This window comes from Myotis davidii, unplaced genomic scaffold (assembly GCF_000327345.1).
Source record: "Myotis davidii unplaced genomic scaffold, ASM32734v1 scaffold77, whole genome shotgun sequence".
Lineage (NCBI taxonomy): Eukaryota > Metazoa > Chordata > Mammalia > Chiroptera > Vespertilionidae > Myotis > Myotis davidii.
The window spans coordinates 2337259-2339080 of NW_006289713.1; the positions used below are offsets into that span (position 1 = coordinate 2337259).

General features: G+C 57.1%; 1 protein-coding gene across 1 annotated transcript in view; it reads left to right on the plus strand.

Annotated features, from left to right (window-relative positions):
- Positions 1-4: 4 nt before the first annotated feature.
- The window catches only part of GALNS (galactosamine (N-acetyl)-6-sulfatase), a gene marked incomplete at its 5' end in the record, with an annotated part of 30166 nt that continues 28348 nt past the window's right edge, over positions 5-1822 (plus strand). The window contains one exon of the mRNA XM_006762274.2: positions 5-94. Within this exon, the coding sequence (XP_006762337.1) occupies positions 5-94 (90 nt within the window). The remainder of the gene's footprint in view (positions 95-1822) is intronic.

The following is a 1822-nucleotide window of genomic DNA, read 5'->3' on the forward strand; positions in this document are numbered from 1 at the left end:
GCGGTGGCGGCTGCTGCAGGTGATTAGTGTAGCGGTGCTGGGGGCCAGTGGCACCCCGCAGCCACCCAACATCCTACTCCTGCTTATGGACGATGTGAGTGCGGGCTGGGCTCCGGGAGAACGCTGCGCACGGGGCGGCGGATGGGGGCGGCCGTGGTTGGGGAGTCCCGTGGGAGGAACGGCCGGGAGGGCGGTCAGCCGGTGTAGGGGTAGCGCCTGGCCCCGCGGACTGCAGCCTGGCTGGCGAGTGACGCTGAAGCAAGGGAGTGATGTCCTGCCTGGGAGAAGATCCCTCTGCGTTATTTGTTCCCTTTCTTGCCCCTCCGGCTCTGGAAGGGTGGAAGGGCAGCCCGGATCAGCTGCCGCCCCGCCAGGTGAGGACCAGTCTCGCCAGGTGAGGACCAGTCTCGTAGCAGCCCCTGCTCAACCCTGCCCTTCCACCCCGTGCGTCCAGGGGCAGGGAAGGGAGTGACAAGCTGACCAAGACTGAGGCTCTGCCTGTTTAGAAAGTCGATTCTCTGCACCTGCCCTGCCACAGAGCTGCCCCTGTCCACCTGGGCAGGTATCGCGCGCTGTTGAGAATTCTAGGCACAGGTCAGGCCGTTAGCTGAAGTGGAATAATGTCCCCTGTCAGGTGTTTGTGGACCAGCCCTTTGGAGGGTAGCAAGGTAGCAGGATTCCTGCGTGGGAGCAGAGTGGTTCACTTGTCCCTTTGCAACCCTGCCCCCGTGCACGTTTCCAGACCGGGAGTGAAATGGGAATTCTGGTAAAGTCGGGATGCAGACAAACCTGGGCTGGAGGTCCTACTCCCCTGAGCTTGGAGAAGTTACTGGAGCTCTTGGAGCCTTGTGTCCTCTGCGTCCAGCTCTCCTCACGGTGATGTGAGGACTGAGACAGGGCAGAGGGCAGGCTGGGATGTCAGGTCCTGCAGTATGATCAGACAGTGTCCTAGCATACAGCTCCTAAAGCGCTTGGAGTGAGAGTGGTGTCTGGTGTGGTAATGAGTTAGATGGCTGGGGCCCTGGGTAGCTTCAGGATGAGGTCCTCAGAAGGCCAAGGTGTGATTAGAGGTGATGAAAGCCTTCAGCACAGCCCTGACCTCCAGGGAGGGAAGAGTGGCGGGAGATTGAGTTCCATCGCCAGAGGTCAATGATTCAATCAGTTGTGTGACAAGACCTCCTTTGGAAAAAACCCTAAACAACAGGAACATGTGGAGGAGCGGGAGAGAGTGGGGAGCTTCTTGCGCCTTCCCCATACCTCAGCCCAGGCACCTCTTCCTTTATAACAAACGTGTAATAGTAAATATAGCACTTTGCTGAGTTCTGTGCGCTGTTCTAGCAAATTGTGGAACTTGAGCAGGTCTGTACTCCCAACTCAGCAGGTTGGTCAGAAGTTCAGGAGGCCCAGGACTTGTGGCCGGCGAAGGGGGTCAGTCATGTGGGATTGAGCCCTTGACCTGTGGGGTCTGAGGCAAGCTCCAGGTAGATAGCGTCCGAGCGGAACTGAATTGTTGGACTCCTAGCTGGTGCCCAGAAAATTGGAGAAGTGGCTGGTGTGGAAATCCCCCACAGTCGGTGTCAGAAGTGTTGTGAGTAAATACAGCTCAGAGTTCCCCCAAAGGCCAGCAAAGGCGCTCACTGGAGCCTCTGAACGAAGGCCAGGAGCCTCACGTGGCTGTCGGACAGCCCTGGCTGGTCTGGATGGAGACGTGCCGAGTGTGTAAAATATACTCAGATTTTGAAGACTCAGTACAAGAAAAAGAATGTTTTTTTTTTAAAAAATCTCACTTAGCCCTGGCCGGTGTTCTCAATGGTTAGAGGAT